The 21,721-nt window shown below is 37.9% G+C and overlaps 1 protein-coding gene across 2 annotated transcripts; it reads right to left on the minus strand.

Moving 5' to 3' along the window:
- Nucleotides 1–2,454: 2,454 nt before the first annotated feature.
- Nucleotides 2,455–20,537, minus strand: LOC120309867 (GTP cyclohydrolase 1-like). Of its 2 annotated transcripts, none has more exons than XM_039347486.1 (7): nt 20,375–20,537; nt 19,218–19,949; nt 10,904–11,013; nt 10,471–10,526; nt 9,523–9,554; nt 8,577–8,661; nt 2,455–3,000 (listed from the first exon to the last, which is right to left on the minus strand). In XM_039347486.1, the coding sequence occupies exons 1-7, from the start codon at nt 20,430–20,432 to the stop codon at nt 2,985–2,987; spliced, it is 1,089 nt and encodes a 362-aa protein (XP_039203420.1). In that variant the 5' UTR covers nt 20,433–20,537; the 3' UTR covers nt 2,455–2,984. The 2 variants fall into 2 exon arrangements, with proteins under 2 accessions (XP_039203420.1, XP_039203419.1); XM_039347485.1 differs by lacking the exon at nt 2,455–3,000 and adding an exon at nt 6,162–7,447.
- Nucleotides 20,538–21,721: the final 1,184 nt, after the last annotated feature.

Consider the following 21,721-nt stretch of genomic DNA (forward strand, 5'->3'; position numbering starts at 1 on the left):
ATCTGTCTGCAGGAGTATAAATCTTTCCATTCCCCACCATCCAGTCAGAACTGAAGAAGCTTCTTGTATGAGAAGTGAAACATCTTCAAAGAAAAACAAGAAAGTCCAGCTGCCTCTTGAAAAAGCATCTTTGGATTAACTTGACCTGGATGACTGAGAATCTCCATAGACATTTAGCCATCCTTTCTTTTGTTTTGAGCATAGTTATTTTGCCCTTATTTTTAATAATATGTTATAATGGGATGGGGTTGGGGTACTAGATTGGTTTTATACAATTGAAAATATATGAGTGTCATGTATGCATTTTCCTTATATTTTGAAAATCACAGGCTCTGTTGTGCATTCATTTTGAACAAACAGCTTACCTTGAGTGTTAAGCAGCTTCATCTTCTAATATTGTGAATTCAGCAACCAAAAAGGGAATATTCATTTTGGGAAAAACAGGTTGCTTTTTCCATCTATAATATACAGAGCTTATTATATGCACATATAATGTAACCATTGTTTTATTCCTCTGACATAAGCAATATTGTGCAAATCACAAAAAAAACGTAAGAATTTTTAAAAAATGAAAGGAAAGGAACATGCCAGATCTAGTTCACATCAATCCCAGGTACCAGGTTTTTTTTAAAAAATGTGTTCTCTATAAGATCTTGATGGGGTTCTATGAGATTAAGAGCCAAATAAATTTCAGTTGAATATAGCCAAGTTTCTATCACAAAAGTGTTGCTCCTTGATCAGGGATGTTGAGATTTTTAAAATTAAATTACAGGCCCTATGGCTTGAAAAAGTTTGAAGACCTGCATTATGCCACTCCAGGCTCTTCTGTTCTTGGAAACCATTTTTGTTTCTACAATATTATTTTTTCAACTTCATATCACATTCCTTGAAATTTTTCACTTGCTTTATAGCAGAGGTGTCAAACTCAATTTCATTGAGGGCCACATCAGCATTGCGGTTGCCCTCAGGGGGCTGGGTGGGGGTGTGGCCAGGGTGGATACGGCCTACTGGGTGGGCATGGATAGAGTGGGTGTAGCCTGATAGGTGGGCGTGGCCAGCTCTACATTGTTCGCATCAAGGGTGCCTGTGGGGGCCTGGGCAAGAGTGGGATAGATCTGAGGGTCTCTTGACAGAAGAGGGTGGGACCAGGGCAAGTGCCAATGCATGGTCCACTGGAGGAACCTCACTGTTCCTCTCAGCATGCAGTGGGGGGGCTTATGGAGCTAAAACTGAATGTGTTTCAGCTTAGATGGCCACCACAAAATTGTACATTGGCTCCCAGCTGGCCTGGGCCAGGGCCAGGGCCAAGGCAGAGGGGGCCGTTCCCTCACTGTTTCCAGGATGGCTTCGCGGGCCACATGAAACCACTTTGTGGGCCGCATCCGGCCCCTGGGCCTTGTGTTTGACATGTCTGCTTTATAGCATCTTATCAACTTCATCCAACCATATTTTTCTTATTTTCCCTTTCCTCTTAACTTATTAGTTTTATGTTTGTTTTGTAATTTAATCCTTATTCAATTTCCTTATGATGAAAGCATTTCAACATACCAGTATCTTTGTATTCAGTCCGCATTGTATACAGTCACAAAGGTGAATGTCCACCTTTCTCATTCTATTCAACTTATTTACTGTTGATATGATATATCCAGGTTTTGCTTCCATATAAAAAGAGATGAAAGCATGTCCTGGTGCTACTATGTTTATTTCTTTAGACAAAGTTTATTTCTTATAACAGATCACATACTTCTCTCTATTTTTCTTCCAGCATTTACATTTTTAAAATGGCTCCATCCATTTCCTTGTTAGTAAACACTGTATTAAAAAACAAATTCCTATACTTTATGCATAATTTCATTCCTGGTCAAAATAACCTTAGTCTTGATATTTGATTGTTCTACTTCTTTACCTTCTGCATTGTTAGTTTTTTAGTTGTAGTCAGAATTTGGGTTTGTATATTTAAGCTGGCATCTTGTTCTTTTCTGTAACATCTTTTTTTGTCACAAGCTGAAAGAATAGTTTCATGTATTGCTTTCAACATGGAAAGAATCTTCCTAGTCCTCAACCATCTCTTTAACGTGTTTATAAATAATCTTTATAGTAAAAGTCATTTGTCAAGCAATGTTTTATATCCAAGGTATTTCATGATGTCATAACCAATATTCCTCAAATAAAGAGATAGGAAGGCAATTCCCCACATATAACTCTGAAAGTCAGTAAAAGTTTACATTCACAGTTCAAGTAGGCCAGTTATGCTACCCACCTGTTCTCTTACAGTTAAGTTTCTTGCAGGTGGTGCCAAGGCCGGAAGAGTCTTATCTAAGGTCTGGGCTTTGAGCCAAGTCTCTTTTAGGAAATAACAAGTTGTAATACCAAACTTTGCCATAAGATGTCACTGATGCCATTTAAAGTTTTTTAAGTCCAAAATTTGTATAATCCTTTTTCCTTTTTTTTTTTTGTAGATAAAAGCAAAAGTCTCCAATAAAAATAGGAAAAATTTTGGTCCCCAAGTTTCGGGATCATATAAATCCAATTAGATTAAAGATATGCTTTTAGTGCTTTAATTCCCCTGAGTAGTAAGTTGCCGTTATTCTTCGAGGGTGGGATAGAAATTCCCTCTCTCCTCACAGGGTGAAAAATACTTTGGGCAGCTTTTACAGGAAAAAAAAAATACTTAGGGTAAAGAGAAGATTGAACTCAGTCTCATCCGCGCTGCTTTGGAAGTACCTGGTGGTAAGTTTAACTTGGGCTGTCTGCAGCCTTGTGACGGGCCATATTGCTCTGGACGATCTTTCCTCCGCCAGTTTGGAGGGCTGCCCTGGATCAAGCGGAAGAGCTGCTGCCCTCCCGTGATCAAATGGGGGTCCTCTCCTTCTCATCGCCCCTACAGGGTGACTTTCGACCCTTTCTAGGGTCCCCAGCAGAGCAAAACCGAACGTGGAAGATGGCGCTTGTCTTACAGTATCCACGGCAGCTGCGATGGCAAATCAGAAATCTCCAGACCTATATTTTTAAAAGCCATTGAGAAAGGAAATATTACAGGTGCAGGGTGGTAACAAAGTTCTATCTGCCATATGTCACAGTCTGGTAATTCAGAGGCTTCTTTGCAGACTAACTTGTTTAATCTGTATAAATTGTACAGAAACATCCTACGATAAAATAGCACTTAACTGATTTGATCTTATGCTAGTTTAATGTAATTATATTATAATACAGCTAAAAATAAGCAAAGAAACAGCAATATGTGATGAGATTTTTATCATTTGAATACAATGGCACTGCTTAATAAACTATTTTTAAAGATGACAAATCAAGCAGAAATGTAAAACAGGTTTTGTATTACAAACATTTTATACATGCAGAATATGACCTAAATAAAGTAGTTTTGTGCATTTTAGCATCACTTTGATGCAATCATATTAATATAACTATTTTAAAGAACTTGGGAGCTAACAGGAAAAAAAAGAGGGCCTCACATTTATGAATAGGGCAAATGTTTCTGCTGCTAACATGGAGTTCCCAGTGTGTGGCTGTGCAGGCAGACACTCTAAAAAAATCATAACACAGTAGCCCTTTTCCCCTCTAGTGAGTAAATTGTAAAAATATAATTATATATTGAGTGCCCTCCCTTTCCCACAGACAACACAGCTTTGCATTTACGAAATGTCAACATTTTCTGCATCTTCAAGTTATTGGAGTTTATAAGGCACATTTCAAGTTGTGTGACAGTTTTTCTGCGGACAATACAGTAATGTTTACAGTACTTTATAGCATAAAGATCCAAAAGTCAAAATGGGGTAACAAAAATCCTTACTATTTCTGTTCCTATTGATATATTTTTTTTAATTCCATTATGCAAAAAGTAATTGCAGTTAAAAACTTTTCAAACCAAAAATCAATATTCAGCACTCTCCAATATGTCTTACTTAGAAGACCTCTATGTCCTCCAAGACATATAGTATAACATGTTTCCTTCGGCCTGTTCTCAGCAAAAGACTATATACTAACACAATCTGCTTCCCAAACCTATCTCCTAGATCAGTGGTTCTTAACCTTTTTGAACAAATCGCCCCCTTGAGCCAATGAGGAAGTTGTCATCGCCCCCCTCCCCCAACATAACCTCTCAATCACAACATAGGAAATGATTCTTCAATTTATGCAAGCACTTTTTTTGTTTTCTTTAAAATTGTCATCAGGACATATCGATGCAAATAATTTATTTTCAGTCTTTTTCCCATATCTCCCATATTCTGGCCAATGGCGTGCCACTGTATGGGTAGAGGCTGCTGCACAACGCGCGTGAAGATAAGCGTTGCGTCTTCACATATGTATGGCGTTCTGTACTGAAGCTAGCTGGAGAAACATTTGAAAACACAATTCAATCCACTAATAGCGAGCGATCTGATGTTTTTTACGACAGATATACAGCGATTCACTGTACGAAAAAGTCTCAAAAGTTTCCCCAAAACTTCTTGCTCCATCGCCCCCATATCGCCCCCTTTTCGTTCCTTCGCCCCTACGTTGCCCCTTTTCGTTCCATCACCCCCCTGAAAAATGAAATTGCCCCCTGGGGGGCAATATCGCCCAGGTTAAGAACCACTGTCCTAGATTACAGTACTCAAGATTGCTGACCATTAGTCATTCTGACTGAGCACAGCAGTATAGCAGATATCTTAGTTTCAACCGTGAAGGAATACCCTTCCCAACACTTGTTCAATAACTTGTGAGAGGATGCTGTTGGATTCATGTTCCGCTGATGGCCTCTACAGATATATTTGGATGGCTACTGTCAGAAAGCAAAACTGGACCAGACAGTTTTTTTAATGTGATCCATCTGACCATTCTTAACATCCAGTAAATACTGTAACTCTACAACATTTGAAAAATTGAATTTCACTTGAATGAATAAATTGGTGACTTAATGACCAAGGTTTGTACTGACAACGTAGCATAACTCCAAATGTAGCTTGGTAGATTTAAAAGAATTTTTTAAAGGTGCTGCAGTCATTCACACTTTCTACAATTCTTAACCTCCTATAATTCCCAAGGTTTTTTAATCCTAAATCAGTAGTTTAAGTTGCTAATAAAAAAAATCTTACTGAAAGGCAGATGTATTCTTTTGACATCAATAAGGGATGTCACTATAAATGATCAATCTCTCATTTTAAAAAATTATTTGCATTCCCATACACTCCTTTTCCACAAGCCTGGCCTCTAAACTGGAACATTAAACCTAGAACCAATGCATAGTCTGAAGTTCTAGGACAAGCCTACCTTTAAAAATTTCATATAGAGAAGACTATAAATAATAGCTAATTGTCTAGGTTGGTCAAAATATCTGGAACTGTGAATAGAAGAAATCACAATGTAAAACAGCTGCCTTGAATTAGACTAAGGATCTGCCTTGTCCATCAGTATTTATAGAAACAATTTAGTATTGGAACAATATATATAACAGCTGGGATCCTAACACCCATCAGTATTAACCAATAAGACTGAGAGTAGATATAGTCAGTATATCTGGAAGTCACCAAGATGAGGAAGGCTGGTATCTAGGAAGTTGCCTTACCTAAGGCAGCTTATTATCCATCTAGCCAAATACACCTTTTCAGTCTCAAGCAGAGAAAATGCTTCTTGCCTAATATCTGATATTTACACTGAACGTGTTGCAATTGGGACGATTTACTTACAAAAAAAAAAGTTTTTCCCTGCTCAATTTTTCATATTTGAAGTCATTATATCAAGGTCTTAAGCCAGAGGCCTTTTTCAATCAGCCCTATCATAGTAAGGAAATGGACTGATCATCTAATACAGACATGTCAAATACAAGGCCCAGGGGCCAGATGTGGCCCGCGAAGTGGTTTCATGTGGCCCTCAAAGCTATCCTGGGAACAGTGAGGGAATGGCCCCACTGCCTTGGCCCTGGCCCAAGTACCACCCCCCTTCTGCCAGAGAACCTCAGATCTGTCCCACTCCTGCCCAGGCCCCCACAGGCACCCTTGACGCGAATGATGTAGAACTGGCCATGCCCATCTAGTAGGCCACACCTCCATCCACGCCTACCCAGTAGGCCGCACCCACTCTGGCTACACACCCCCAGCCCCCCCCCAAGGGCAACCGCAATGCTGATGCGGCCCTCAGTGAAATTGAGTTTGACACCCCCGATCAAATATATATAAAGTTTTACCAGGCATAGATGTAAATCTCAGCAATCCAAACACTCACCCTTTTCTGGAAACATGGCATGATTAATCTTTTTATTAAGGAAAAAATAAAACCATATATTACGCAGCACACATGAAATAAATCCCTTGCATAAGTCAATATTCTAGGGTTTAAGTTCTAAGCTTTTTCCTCCCACCTCAGCAGGTATTTGACTGTTTTTGTTTTGTTTTAATAGATTTGGAAGACACCATATTAATGTATGGTTCTGTTTAGTCAGGAAAACACTGGGTCCTGCCTAATCAGTTTCAATCTTTGCACCAAATATGAAATAATAGTTTTTCTTTTTTAACTAGACTTTAGTATACCATACTTCTTTCTAGATTATAATTGCCAAGAATAAACATCTAGCCTTTGATCCCTAGAAGGTGGAACTTGTTAGGACATCAATGTTCTTGTGGTTTTCTCTAAAAAAGGAAGTAGCAACGACTGCAAGCTAGAGGTAGCTCTGTGAAACTTAAGGAATTATAACAACAGAGAAATGCCCTGCATGAGACTTATATTTTTTAGCTTTACTATTTTGCAATCATCATTTATTTTTCTCTCTATGGCTTTGTTTGCAGAATGACATCACTGGAGCCATAGGTCTCCAAACTTTTAAAGAGTACCAAAACCAACCTTCCCCAATTTAGTATCCTCCAGTTGTTTGAACTAATTCCCTTAGTCCTAAAACAATATGGGACTTAAAGTCTAGTATCTCTGATGGGCTTCGGGTTGGGACAGTAATGTTATATATCATTTTCATTTGGGAAGCGGGATATGTCTCTTACTTTATGCAAGGAGATCTGTGTGATCACGTCATATATGCTGCCATATGAATAAAACCAATTTATTGATATAATATTTCAACACAATTCTTGAGTGTCTTTCCTCAAACTTACACACTTCAGAAGTGCTAAGACTGCCATTTCCAAGGGAGCCAATTGTAGAAGGCTATTAAGGGTATTATGCAAAAATGGGAACAAAGCTGTGGTACAATTGTGAACTCTGCTTTCTCGTTTTTAAATTACACAGCTTCTAAAACAATGGCTCACATAAGGCAATTATATTAATCAATTGTGTATGCTCCAAATCACTGATATAACCGCAAGCTGCTGCTGTTTAATTCTTGATCAAGGCAAGAAATTCCTCCCTTGTTTTTGAATCTTCTCGGAGGATGCCGAGCATAGTGCTAGTGACTGTTGTGCTGTTCATTTTCTGAACCCCCCTCATGATCATGCACATGTGTCTGTCAAAAAAAATGTTAAAAGAAGCATTTTCAGAACATAAGCAAATACTATGGGTGCAACAGCATTCAAATTATAAATACAATCTGATTTAAAATAATAATAAAACCAACAACAAAATTAAATATAAATTCTAGTACTACATTATTCCAGAATGTAGAAGCATGCATTTATTTTAATAATCTTCCTAATAGAAAATGTTTTTAAAAATCCACATATCCTAGGACAGTGGTGGTGAACCTATGGCACGGGTGCCAGAGGCGGCACTCGGAGCTCTCTCTGTGGGCACATGTGTCGTTGCCCCAGCCTTGCCTCCCCTGCAACCCCCTCCCCTCCAGCAGCCCCCCCTGAAGGAGAGTCACCCCCGAGCGTGGCCCACACGGAGCAGCGCAGCCAAGGACATGGCAGCCATGGAGCGTAGACAAGACTCTGCCCTCACACCCCATCATGCAGTTGATGCTGCAGGGTGTGGGCAGAGGGTGTGGCCTCCATAGTGTTGCTGGGCTGTCTGGGCATTCTGCGGTGGGTCCTGAAGGTGGTGAGTGGTCCTGTGGGAGGCGGGGCGGGGGATGGGGGGGCAGAGCGGGGAGGGGGTGGAGCAGGGGGAAGGGCCAGTTTTTGGGCACTTGGTCTCTAAAAGGTTCGCCATCACTGTCCTAGGAAATCTACAGTATCTCAATGACACTACAGTTCATATGTAGGACTACTTAAAAACAAAACTGAGTTTGATAGAATTCAATGAAGCCATTCATAGATGACTTATTTTCTTATCATCAGATATAATAATAAAGAACGATAATTTCTCTCAATACTCTTATTTTCATAGTAGAAGCCTATTCTGGATCAAAGTGTTTCCTTCAGAAGGATCATCAGATGAAGCAAAATCAATTGTGAAAATGTTGAGATTTGCAGTTCAGGAATATGTGGATTGCATGGTAATACCAGGCTACACACGCATTGAATACACATAGTGTTCCACAAGTAAATATATTTCTACTTTTGTGCTTTTAAAGTACTATTGCATTACTTTTCAACAGTAATGAAAAAGAAATGGAAAGGAGAATAAATAATTGACAGCAGAGGGAAAGAATTACAAATTCAACTAAACCAAATAAGGAATGATGAACTTACGAAGCTTCTATCACCACAGCCACTCCAACAGGTTTCAGAACTTCAGTAATTGCTAAAGCAATCTGTTTTGTAAGTCGCTCCTGGACTAGAAAAACAATTAGTGCTTTATGAAAAATTATGTTAGTCATAATGAATTGACAAAGTAAATGCAAAATTGTTCTTTAAGGATAAGACACAAAAGTTTCTTCATAAATAATTTTAATCCAATAAAAGAAAGATCTTTGAAGGAAGGGAAAGACTTCCCTTCTTGCACATTTTGTGGGTGGAAACAAAACTCATCTATTTCAGTTGCTATTATAAATTTTGAGTTTTTAAATAAAGTAATTATTGACTTAAACTTATATGACCTCCCACTGTATGGCACATATATCTATGAACAAGGACACACATACAATTTTGCAGCTACTAAGATTGTTAGCCAAGCAGACATAAAAACAGCCAGAAAGCAATTGAAGCCTGGGAAACAGGCCCCTAGTCAATTAACAGGAGTGCTGATTTACCACCAGCCTATCAAGTACTTAGAAGGTGAGGGCTGGGCAGCACAGGCAAACAACAGCTAATGACTTAAAAGCCAGCCATTAACACACCCCAATCAACATCTAAAAAGCCACATACAACAGGCACTATAAATACCACACATAGAACAGCACACATGCTGCTAGAGAGAAATTCCCTCAAGATGGGCTCCAGTTCGAAAGCCAAAATATCTGGTCCCGGTGATCCACCCAAATTGGAACCTGCAACATTATCCTGGAACATGTATATTTGCCTTCATTCTAGATTTCCCTCCAAATAAGCTAATTGCAGAATGGAGCCTTTCTCCTGGTCAAGTAAATTTGATACTTTCCAGAGAAATATCAGTGGGTCCTGTTCTGCCTTTAGCTCATCCTGTTTTATGAATTGAAAAATTTATTAAGCAGAGCACAGTGCCAGAAAAAGTACTAACCTTGGAGCCTTCGGCTAAACATTTCAACAATTCTGGAAAAAAGGGGGAAAGGATACACTAATGAGAGAGGAAGATGGCATTGATGGAAATGTAAATCAGAAAGTGACTAAGTTTGTTTGTAATTGATCTCAGACAATAGTCATCAAACTTTTTTTTACCTCAGTGATATCCCAGTGTGAAATAGATAGATAGATAGATAGATAGATAGATAGATAGATAGATAGATAGATAGATAGATAGATAGATAGATTGCAGTTTAATATTTTTCCTAATCTCTGCCAGCTCATAGCTGCAATTTCAATGCTAAAATTCCCTGTAATGACACTATAGCTCATTTCAGGCATTTGCCTGAATGAATATTTGAAAACCAGTCAAGAATAAGGCTGTGAACATAGCTATACTCATTTCTCTCACATATGCCTAATGTTCTACCAGGAAGTATGAAGGATTGTAGTATCCTACCTGTAGAACCTTAAAACAAGTTATTATCCATGTGAGTTCCATATAACAAGGTTTAGAATCAGAAAGACGTATTGATATTCAAGTAACCAATAGAAGAGAATATTTGTAGCTCAAAATTGAACTGTGGGGTCCTTGATGCTCTCTGAGCTTAGTAGTGAAATATCTGCAAGAAAACAACCAAGCTCAGAGAGCACCATGGACCCCACATTCAAGTAATACAAGTACTATTCTACTTTGATCTCCCAAACAATGTATGCAGGTTTCTATCCATTTTTGAAATCTTCACACATTCATGCAAGTGTCTATACAGGATTTCATCATTGTGCTATTCTGGTTTATTTCAAACAACTGTCAAATCTAATAGCTATTCTCTATAAAGAAAATCAGACACACTCATATGGTAATCTAAGCTATCTGTTACTGTTGCCTTACTGAATCCATAATATAAAATAGTGATTTATTACTCAGAAGAACAGTAATAAATACCTTGCAAGTTTACTTAATCCAACTACTTTCTTCCTTGGTAAATATCCAATGTGTACCTGCAGATATTAAAGGAAGATGAAGAATTATTAATGTATACATTAATATTCAATCCAGGACTGCCTCTATTTCATGCTTTTTTCAGTTGAACTTAGAAATCAGTTTTCCACTCACATTTATTATTATATTCAACATTCAATTTCTCAGCATTGCAGTGAGGAAGCTAAATATGCAGTATAACTGCCCAACTTGGGTGTTAATTTCATTTGGGGGAAAAATGCTGCTGATACTGCTGTAAAAAATTAGTCAAATTGATTATTATTCAGTTATTCTGCAAGGCATCTTACAATTAGCAACAAATTTGTTCTACTGGTTATATAGTTCAAGATTATGGACACTAGAATTTAAAATAAATCTATGTTTCCACTGTCATTACCTTGCCAAAGAAAGGAACCAAGTGATGCTCACAAAGAGAAAACATATCAATGCCTTTTACGATAACCATCTCATCATGATCTTCATCAAAAACAGCATCATTGAGTATCTCTGGAAAAAAAACAAAAAAGAAATGGAAGATCTCTCAATCTAGTTTTATCCTTTACTACAGAATAACTAAACAAATAAACTACCCAATAGCAATCTATAGAATCTATAGCCCTATAGATTCTTTACAAACTATTTTTTCTTGTTCCTATCAACGCTTTATTTGGGCACTTAATTCATATACTGTATAAACTTCATTTTTTTCTCACTTATTTGCTTTATCAATTTTTTCCCAATTCTCTGTCTGGTTAAAGTATCAACTGGCATCACGACTTGATTCTATATGCAACAAAATTTGAATACGATTTCTATACTTTTCTGGGCCTGATAAAAAAATACATCCATGAATCTTTATTTCTGCTATTGACACCAGGTACGGATGGTTTGACACCTATTTATTATAAAACTTTAGTAGAAGAGATGATCCAACCTTTAGGTGAGCTTTTTAATAACATATTGCAGGGTTCAGAGATCCCTCCGTCATGGCGCAGTGCCTTCATATCCTTGATTCCAAAAGAGGACCAAGATCTTACTTTACCAAAGAATTATAGACCTATATCTCTTTTAAATGTAGACTATAAGATCTTTGCAAAAATTTTAGCTAATAAGCTTATGACGGTTGTGCATCAGCTTATACATAAGGATCAATCGGGTTTTATAACTGGCAGGTACATGAAAAATAATGTTAGACAAATTATTAACATATTAGAATATTTAGGTAAGAACAACCAAGTCCCTGCAGGGCTGATATTTTTAGATGCTGAAAAAGCTTTTGATCAACTGAACTGGCATTTTATGTTAAGAGCAATTGAGGAGATGAATTTTGGAGAAAAAATATTACAAGCTCTTACTGCTATATATCAAAAACAAACGGCACAACTTATTGTTAATGGGGGTTTGTCAGAGGCTTTTATAATAGAAAAAGGTACTAGACAGGGATGTCCTTTGTCACCGTTGCTGTTTGTTTTAACATTGGAAATTTTGTTGATTAAAATCCGAGAGTCGCAGGAAATAAGAGGCATAGAAGTTAACAAAAAAGAATATAAGTTAAGAGCTTTTGCAGATGACTTGGTTGTTACTTTGTCTCAACCTACTTATTCTGTAGTGAAGTTATTACAGTTGATATATCAATATGGATTAGTTTCGGGTTTCAAAATTAATAATAATAAGACTAAAATATTATCTAAAAATATGACTACTTGTGATAAACAGATTTTGGCTAATTTGACTGGTTTTGAAATTGTTGATAAGATAAAATATCTGGGGGTTATTTTATCTGTTTCTAATGCAAACTTGTTTAAGAATAATTATGAAAGGCTGTGGGCCAGTGTACAGAAGGACTTGAAAAATTGGGAGAACTTACAGCTATCTCTCATGGGAAGAATTGCAGTGATTAAAATGAATGTCCTGCCAAAATTTCTCTTTTTATTTCAAATGTTACCTATTTTAAAGAATGAGGTTAATTTAAACGAATGGCAGAAAGGCATTAATAAATTTATTTGGGCAGGGAAAAAACCAAGGGTAAAGTTTAAAATTATGCAGGACTTCCGGGAGAGAGGTGGACTCAAGGTACCGAATTTGAAATTATATTATGACGCTGTGGTCTTAACATTAATTAGTGATTGGGTAAATTTAACAAATTCAGAGATACTACACTTGGAGGGATGGGATTTACTTTTTGATTGGCATGCCTATTTAATATTTAATAAAAAAGTGGACTGGGCCTTTAAATCTCATATTATAAGGATCTCTTTACTTAGGGTTTGGAGGAAATATTATAAAAGTGATTTTAAAATACCATTATGGGCTATACCTTGGCATGCGATAGAGGGGATAAAGAGAGGTGTTAAAATGGATACGGTGTCTTATACACAATTACTTAGATGGGATGGTCAAAATTGGCAGTTAAAATCTTTGGAAGACCTAGCACATGAAAATATTACCTATTCTTGGTTTCAATATAGACAATTAGTAGATAGATGGAAGATGGACCGTAATATAGGCCTGCTTAGAGAAGATGAAAATCTTTTTAAGCAAGTAAAGGATCAAAGACAAACTCATATTAAGAGAATTTATGGGGTGCTAGTGGAACTGGATTCAGAATCAGAATTAATTAAAGACTGTATGATTAAATGGGCGCAGAATTTTGGTGAACCAGTTCTACTGGATACCTGGGAAACTATCTGGGTGAGAAATGTTAAGTTTACACAAGCTCAGAATTTAAGGGAGAATTTTTATAAAATGTTTTACAGATGGCACCTTGATCCACAAAAGATGTCTTTCATGTATCCTGACTTACAGCCTAAATGTTGGAGGTGTGGCTGCCTGGATGCCACTTATTATCATATTTGGTGGTCGTGTAAAAATATAAAAGCTTTTTGGATTAAGATATGGTGGAACACTCAGAGAATTTTTAGAAAGAGGGTAAAATTTACTCCACAATTGTTTTTGCTTGGTATTGTTACTGATTGTGATGCTAAGGAGGTTATATTGATGTTGAATCTGATTACAGCCGCAAGGCTGTTAGTAGGTCAATACTGGAAGAAGGAATCTTTGCCTACTTTGCAAGAGTGGTTTTTTAAAGTATCTTACTTGGCGGAAATGGCAAAGATTTCGGCTTTCTTAAAAGAGCAAACGCAAGAGAAATTTTTTGCTGTATGGGAAAAATGAATAAATTTCATACAATTTAAACTAGATTTGAAAAAAATATCATTTAGCTTTTTTATAACCTGTATTTTTCTATTTTAAATACTTTCTCTTTTTAACGATTATAATTCTTTTTTCATATATATTTTATTTTTAATTATCTTATAATTTTGTTAATTTTTTTTTTAATTAAGCCTATATTCTGCTCTGGGAAGCTCCGGGGGGGGGAGGGAGGGGGTGGTTTGGGAGGGGTTGGGGGAGGTTGTATTGTTTTGTTTTTTTGTTGCTGTTGTTACTGTTTTTTTTCTGTTTTTGTAAAAGTTTTTAAAAATTTTTCAATTAAAAAAAAAGGAACAATTTAATATGTTGATGGCAGATTAGGTGGCTACCAATCTGTCGTATATGAGACATAATACTTTTTGTAATGCGAATAAGCCTGGGAGGTGGTTGGCTTATCAGTTATGAAAGAAACAGAAAGCTAGAATCATAGAGAAAGTAAAATATAAAGGTAGGTCTTTCAGCAAGATCTGATTAGAAAAAGCTTTTTGGACTTTTACACAAAATTATATTCAAGTGATAATATAAGGGGTTTGGATATAGATAAATATTTACAATCAGTACATTTTCCTAGACTTTCAGAGGAACAACAAAATGGGATGAATAGTTTAATTACTGTGGAGGAAATTGGTTTAGCTATTAAGCAGTTAAAGGTTGGAAAGTCTCCTGGAACAGATGGACTGACTTCTAGGTATTATAAGATCTTATCTGAAGAAATGATAGAGCCATTAAAGGAACTCTTTAATAGTATTTTGTTGGGTATGCAAGTTCCTCCTTCTTGGAAAAGAGCTTTTATATCACTGATTCCGAAGGAAGATCAGGATCTTACAGAGCCTAAGAATTATAGGCCAATTTCATTATTGAATGTTGATTATAAGATTTTTACAAAAATTTTGGCAAATAGACTAATGCAGGTTATGAAAGACTTGATTCATAGTGATCAAGCAGGATTTATAACAGGGAGATACATGAAATATAATGTTAGACAAATTATTAATTTAATTGAGTACTTGGATAAGAATAATCAGATTCCTGTGGCTTTTATCTTTTTGGACGCTGAAAAAGCTTTTGATCAATTGGACTGGCAATTTTTATTCTCTTTGGTAGAGAAAATGAATTTTGGGGATAATTTCTTACATGCACTTAAAGCTATATATCAGCAGCAATCTGCACAAATTGTTGTAAATGGGGGATTGACTGAGAATTTTAATATTCAAAAAGGGACAAGACAAAGATGTCCATTATCCCCATTGTTATTTGTTTTAACATTGGAAATTTTATTGATTCAGATTCGGGAATCAAAGTTAATTAAGGGTGTAAAGATAAGGAAGAATGAGTATAAATTGCTGGCATTTGCGGATGATTTGGTTTTAATTTTGGAACAACCGAATCAGGCGATTTATTTATTTATTTATTTATTTATGAGACTTATATACCGCTTTAAGTGCAAGCACTCTCTAAGCGGTGTACACCAGTAAGCAATGTATATATATATATTTACATTGCCCCCAACAATCTGGGTCCTCATTTTACCTACCCCGGAAGGATGGAAGGCTGAGTCAACCTTGAGCCGGTGAGATTTGAACCGCTGACCTGCTGAACACAGTCAGCTAAAGTGGCCTGCAGTACTGCACTCTAACTGCTGCACCACCTCGGCTCTTGATGGTTTATTAGAACTTATAACACAGTATGGGAATGTTTCTGGTTTTAAAGTTAATAATTATAAGACTAAGATATTATCTAAGAATATGTCAGTTAAAGATAGGGAAATTTTGATTAAAGCCACAGGTTTTCAGATGGTAAAAAAGGTTAAATATTTGGGAGTATATCTAACTGCTTCAAATGGAAAATTGTATAAGAACAATTATGAACCACTATGGGCAAAAGTCCAAAAGGATTTAAGAGATTGGAAAAAATTGCAATTGTCATTGTTGGGGAGAATTTCAGCCGTAAAAATGAATGTTCTACCAAAGTTTCTCTTTTTGTTTCAAATGATACCTATTCTTTAAAAAGAGGCAAATTTGGAGGAATGGCAAAAGGGTATCAATAATTTTATATGGGCCGGGAAGAAACCAAGGGTTAAATTTAAGATATTACAGGATGCTCGAGAAAGAGGGGGACTTAAGGCACCTAATTTGAAATTATATTACGATGCAGCCGCCCTAACTTGGTTAAATGATTGGCTTAATTTAACAAATATGGATATTCTCTTTTTGGAGGGTTGGGATTTAATATATGGTTGGCATGCATATTTAATTTTTAATAAGAAAGTTGATTGGACTTTTAAATCACATATTTTGAGGAATGCCTTACTTCGCATTTGGAAGAAGTATTATTATAGATTAAATTATAAAATACCTATCTGGGGGATTCCCAGACATGCAACTGAGGGAACTTCTAAGGCAGTGGTTCTCAACCTTTCTAATGCCGTGACCCCATAATACAGTTCCCCATGTTATGGTGACCCCCAAGTGGGTGTGGCCACCAATAAGAGGGAATAGGACAGCTAGGGAAAAGGGAAAAAATGGCGGACAGCGTGGTTTGGCGACCCCCGTGAAATGGTCGTTCGACCCCAAATGGGGTCCCGACCCACAGGTTGAGAACCACTGTTCTAAGGGGACAAATTTTGACAAAATCTCGTATAAAGAATTGTTAATTCGCTCTGGTTCGAATTGGCATTTGAAATCCCTAGATGTACTAAGGCAGCAAAATATTCTACAGTCATGGTTTCAATATTTACAAATAATGGATAGATGGACTGTAGACAAGAAAGAGGGAATAACACTAGAAGATAGACAATTGGTTATTCAGATTAAAAACCAAAGTCCGGCTCATATAAAAAGAATATACAATGTTTTATTAGAGTTAGATTCGGAAACAGAATTGGTTAAAGACTGTATGATTAAATGGGCTCAGAATATACAGGAGCCGATCTCATTGGATTTATGGGAGACAATTTGGATAAGAAATGTTAAATTTACACAAGCTCAAAATTTGAGAGAAAATTTTTATAAAATGTTTTATAGATGGCACTTAGATCCTAAAAAATTATCTTGTATGTATTCCAATATACAGCCCAAATGTTGGAGATGTGGCAATAATGATGCGACATACTTTCATATTTGGTGGAATTGTAAAAAAGTAAAGGCTTTTTGGATTATGATTTGGTGGAACATTCAAAAGATTTTTAGAAAAAAGATAAAGTTTACTCCTCAACTATTTTTACTTGGTATTTTTGTTGACTTAAATGAAAAAGAAACTACTTTGATGTTGAATTTATTAACTGCAGCAAGGTTACTAGTAGGTTTATATTGGAAGAAAGATTCCTTGCCTACTTTAGAAGAATGGATATTTAAAGTATCTAGTTTTGCAGAAATGGCAAAAATTTCTGCTTATTTAAAGGATCATACACAAGAAAGATATATTACTGTATGGGGAAGGTGGATAGATTATATTCAGAAAAAGTATGGAATTAAAAAGTTTCATTTATTTTATGAATGAATTTTAAATATTATAGAGAATTGTTTTATAGGTTATGGAGTTAAAGGTTAATTATGATATTTTTTTCTCTTCTTTTCTTTTTTTTCTTTTTTCTTAATTATTATAATTTTTTTTTATTATTAACCCTGTATTCTGCTCTGGGAAGTGAAGGGAGGGGGGTTGGGGGTGGGAGGGAGGGTAAGGGTTTTTTTTTCTACTTTAAAATTTTATTGTATTTTTATAAATGATTGTATGTTTAAAAAATAAAATATTTTCAATAAAAAAAAAAAGATGCAGGAAACAAATGATGTGGTGAATCCACATCCCAACTCTGCCTTCTACCTATTCTGATAATATTAGCAATAGCAATAGCACATAGACTTATATACCGCTTCATAGTGCTTTACACAGCCCTCTCAAAGCGGTTTACAGAATCAGTATATTGGCTCCATTACTACAATTATTAACTATATCCCTAGCATCAGAGGCACATTGACCTGTTCTACATGCTATATGCAATCATCTGTAAGTAATAACTCACTGTTATTGATTGGACAAACTATCTAATCTCTACATAAAAGAATGAATTGATATAAATTTTTCATTGGGAATGGCAATCATCAAAAATCAATGTGTACACTGCCATTCTCCAGGATACTCTGCTGTTAACCTCAAGGTAAAAATTAATGAGAAAAGGAATAATGATTTCAGCATCAAACAGCACAGTTAGAATTGGTTAGAAGATGTAACACTACTTCTCAAGGACTGAACAAAGATTATTGTCTCATAAATGCTAACTAGCTGCTTCATGAAAGAATATCTGTGCTATACCCAACTGCTGTTTTGTGGTCATTAAAGATAATCTACTGTTTTCTTTTTCCTATGACTCTCTCCTTATCCAATTCTCTTCTTTCCAACAACAGCAGGAGGCGGAAAACACTATTTTTGATGGAAAGCAAGAAAACTCAGGGTTTGGCTGAGGATATTGTCCATTCTGCCTTCTCAAAATGATTGATGGCCAGTTTTTGTACAATAAGCAGGAAATGTAAATCAGCCCATATAAACACCCAGATAAATTTCAGATACAACTAAAATTACTCGAGTCTCAACCACTTACATAGCATTATGGTGAGGCAGTCATTTACCAAGAAAGACTGAGGTTGCATGCTTACATACATTGACTGGATTCACAAATTGTACAAAGTTATAATGCAGTTTGTTTGCCTGTAACTTGAATGAATTCAGCCAAATAGGATCAATTCAGCAAACCATGCTTAAGCAAATTATAATTTAGAAGGATGGGCAAACCTAGCCACTTTTCTAGGAACTAAAACTTTTTGATGATTGTATGGCTTATGAATAAGAGACCTACCCAGCAATGCATGTGAAGTGATTGCTGTGTTTCACTACACAAATCCTACTTGTTCTATCTTATTTGGGCACAGTATATAGTTGTCTTGCGTCTTATGAAATGAATACTTTGATCTAATGTCATTCTAAAAAATCATTAGTTATCTTGTTTTCTAGTCTCTTTGTCTTACTTATGAAGAGTTAGCTGTTTCTTGGCTGGCACCTTATGCAGACACTTTTATATGAGATGCACCATTTATACTATATATATTTATTTTTGACGGGTGGGATTAGGAAAGCATAAATCTTAACCATGCTTTTGCTTATTTAAATGCAATTTCAAACCATGGGATAGTGGGTTTTATATTTTGTATTTCATCTAATTCACATTTGTGTTGAAAGAGTTGGAGGATTAGGATCTAGAACTGCCAGCCTCAATTTTTACCTGAACACTTTCAACAGTGCTTCTAGAAGCCATCCTGCTAAAAGCACTTTGCCTTCATTCTGCCCGAAAAAGGCACTTTAAAACTCCTGTTTTGAGTAGAGATGGAATGGAAATTAGGACTATTTAGACATCCCTTGGAAGGAACAGAAACCCACTTTCGGATAATGGATTGAAAGTGGCCTGCTTCACTAAAACAGGAAAGGGAACTCGTGGCCTGAAGGAGACTAACCTTCGACGGATTCATAGTAGCCCTTGGTGAGAAACTGCATGGCTTTAGCCGCCCTCCGAGGCGTCAGCAACAGCCCTTGCCTACCCGGGTTTTCGCCCAAACCCTGTAGGATGGTGCTGTAGGCGGCCTCCAGAACCGGGAGTCGCTCTATTTCTTCCGCTTCTCGAGCGCAGTGGCCTTTCTCGTCCACCGCCGGACGCTGGAACTTCAGAGACATTCTCCGCATCTGGCCGCCGCTCTGCACATCGAAGAGGCAACTGGGATCCAAGTCCCCGTTTTGGTAGCCCTGCAGGTTCAGCTGGAGCGGTTCCATGGTCCGGCGCTGGCGGCGGACGTGTGGCAGGGAGCGAGACGCGAAAAACAGCTGAGCCAGCGAGCAGCCGTTTGGGGCTGTTCGGGGTTTGCCACAGCAGGTGCCGGTCGGAGGTGGCGAGCGCGCGTCTAGGACAGGTGAAGCGGTTGCTCGGCGCTTTGGCGGCAGAAGGAGCAGATTCGAAAGGGCTGCGATGGGGGTTTGGCGTGAGCTTTGAGAAGGGAAGGCTGCGTCTCTCTTTCTCTCTGCTCTTCTCTCAGGCTGGGGTGACTGAGCGCGAGGCTTCTGGTATTTATTGCGCCCCTCGGTCTTGTTGATCAGCTCTTCCCCGTCAGAGGAAGTCATCTTGGGACTGTCAGCTGGGCGAGATCCACTGAAGCGCCCTTTGTCACCTGGCGCCCCCGCTATTCCTGCTTGCTCTAATCGGAGGAAACAAGCATAAGTCACGAATATTAGTCACGCAGTACACGCGGATAACACACGCAACCTTTCGCCTTTACCGACCAGTGAGACAACCAACAGTCTCTCCACCCCCACTCCCACCCCCCTCGTCTTCACAACAGCTCTTCCCTCTCGAGATTTTATTCCCATTTCTTAGCTCCAATGTGCTGACTGCTCGGCCTGCAATGGCGTCGGCTGCAGAGCAACAATTCACGTTGTACACTTGCATCGAAGGTGCTTGAAGCTGGAATGAAGCCCGCGTCCGATGTCTGCATTTCGAGCTGAATGGATGGAATTGGCTCGTGGGTGTAATTTCAGGCGCCGCTTTGGGCTTCGGGCGCCGTCGACTGTAAAAGAACCGCAGGCGTTAGTAACTGTAATGTGTCGGGCCACGGCGTTTTACCTCCAGTCTTGTAGCTGGTGAGCTCCCTTGGCCCTTGAGCTGCGGTCCAGGCCTGCATTCTTAAAATGGATGGGCTAAAGCAAACTTTTAAATTGTTTATTACAATCTTCAATGGCCATAATTAAATACTGATAACTAGATTTCTTTTGAAGTAGTTTTTCGGTTCTGTCACAGCTGAAATTGGGAATAGGCAGCCTTTTGCTTTATTAAACCCCTCTTTCTTGTCCACTTAGTCAAATATCTGAAGGATCATTAGGTAGAAGATATGCCTGTTTATTGTTCCACAGGAAAGGACTAGAGCAATGATGGCGAACTTTTTAGAGGCCAAGTGCCCAAACTGCAATCCAAAACCCACTTATGCATCGTCGGGTGCCGGGTGGTCGTGGCCCATTGGGTGGGTGTGGCCCATTGGGTGGGCGTGGTTGCGGTGGTAATGGCAGACTGGGTGGGACTAAAAAGGTCAATCAATCAATTCCAACTTTGCAAGATCTTTTTTTTCCCTACGAGAAATTGACTGATTGAACCTTTTTTTTTTTTTTTGCACATGGCGACAGAGGCCTAAAGCAAAAAGGTTTTATAAAACCCAGCTGAAGGCCTAGGGCTGGGGTGATGGTGTGCGTGCCCACAAAGAAGGCTCTGAGTGCCACCTTTGGCACCCGTGCTATAGGTTCGCCACAACTGGACTAGAGCTAACTGGTAGAACTTGTAGGAAAATAGGAGATATTTCTAAAGTGAAAAGCTGTTTTAGTACCTTGGTTGGAGACAAAAAGTCATTTGCCAGAAGCTTATATGCTATCAGAAATGTAACTTGGATTCTACAGTGTAGGGAATATGGATGAGATACCATCAAGGTTTTTCCAAGCTAATCATTTTATGAATAGTATTTAGATAAAGGTAAAGGTTTCACCTATGCCAGGGGTGTCAAACTGCTAGTCCACGGGCCAATTGTATCATACGGAGGCCGCGCCCACCCTAGCTCTGGCAATGCAAAAAAGTCGTAATACATCGTGACACATCACGTGACGTGGCGAGTTTGACACCCGTAACCTATGCAGTCATGTGGAACTCTAGAGTACTCACATCTCCGTTTTTTAGCCAAGGGAGCCAGTGTTGTCCGAAGACACTTTGGTGGTCATGTGGCCAGCATGATTATATGGCAAGGGGCAGGGAATGCTGTTATCTACCCATCATCTATTCATCTACTCACATTTGCATGCTTTCAAAATGCTAAGTTGTCAGGAGCTGGAGCAAGTAAGGGGAACTGACTTGTTACACAGCACTCAGGTCTCAAAACGGGCTGTCAGCTTTCCACCTTACAAACTCAGCGTCTTTAGCTGCTGAGCCATT

This window comes from Crotalus tigris, unplaced genomic scaffold (assembly GCF_016545835.1).
Source record: "Crotalus tigris isolate CLP2741 ecotype Arizona unplaced genomic scaffold, ASM1654583v1 scf7180000018081.1164505, whole genome shotgun sequence".
In the NCBI taxonomy this organism is placed as follows: domain Eukaryota; kingdom Metazoa; phylum Chordata; class Lepidosauria; order Squamata; family Viperidae; genus Crotalus; species Crotalus tigris.